We start from the raw sequence: 626 nt of genomic DNA, 5'->3' as shown, positions 1-626 counted from the left end.
TTTTTGAGTAGTTCAGCTACTTTGCCCTTAGGACAGCTCCTGACATTAACATTCCAGCTTCCACAAATTCCTTGCAGGGTGGAGGGACCTTTGTACCAGCCAGGAGGAGACAGGGGTAGGCAGGAAACAAACTGATCTTTCTCCACAGGGAACACAAGGGCAAGCACTCACCGGGTGCCGCAGACGGCAGAGCCAATTCTTCCAGAGCAGAGCTCGGAACTGGCGCCCTGTGTGCCCCATGCTAGCTGTGTCCTGTCTCTGATTTCAGTGAGGAAGTCAGCATGAAGAAAGGTGCTTATATCTACTGGTCTCAAGCCATGGCATGTTGTGCTATTAGTCAATTTAACAAAAGTGAGTGATGTAAGAGAGATTACTGGTAACTGGATAAAGCAGGAATCAAATGTTTTCGCTTTTGCACTTGTTGAGAAATCTGATCTTTTCTCTAGCTGTTCAGTATGAGACTGAGATGAGGTACAGGATGATGCCTTTGGGTCCCTTTAATTCACACTTGCTTTCATTCTTCAAGAATACTCACAGCCAATGCCTGTACTGAAAAATGATGCTCAAGTTAACATTTAACCTCCCTAGTCTCTTGATGCTAATTGGGTAGAATTCTTCCCCTTCCT

The 626-nt window shown here is 45.5% G+C and overlaps 1 protein-coding gene across 1 annotated transcript in view; it reads right to left on the bottom strand.

The window, feature by feature from the left end:
• The window catches only part of ABCA13 (ATP binding cassette subfamily A member 13), an 888,443-nt gene extending 888,203 nt beyond the window's left edge, over positions 1–240 (bottom strand). The window contains 1 exon segment of the mRNA XM_007944147.1: positions 172–240. Within this exon segment, the coding sequence (XP_007942338.1) occupies positions 172–240 (69 nt within the window).
• Between the last annotated feature and the right edge of the window lie 386 nt (positions 241–626).

Source organism: Orycteropus afer, unplaced genomic scaffold (genome assembly GCF_000298275.1).
Source record: "Orycteropus afer afer isolate SDZICR_OR568_19922 unplaced genomic scaffold, OryAfe1.0 scaffold00121, whole genome shotgun sequence".
NCBI lineage: Eukaryota > Metazoa > Chordata > Mammalia > Tubulidentata > Orycteropodidae > Orycteropus > Orycteropus afer.
The sequence above is the reverse complement of the archived record's forward strand: the minus strand, read 5'-3'. Positions and strand labels throughout refer to the sequence as shown.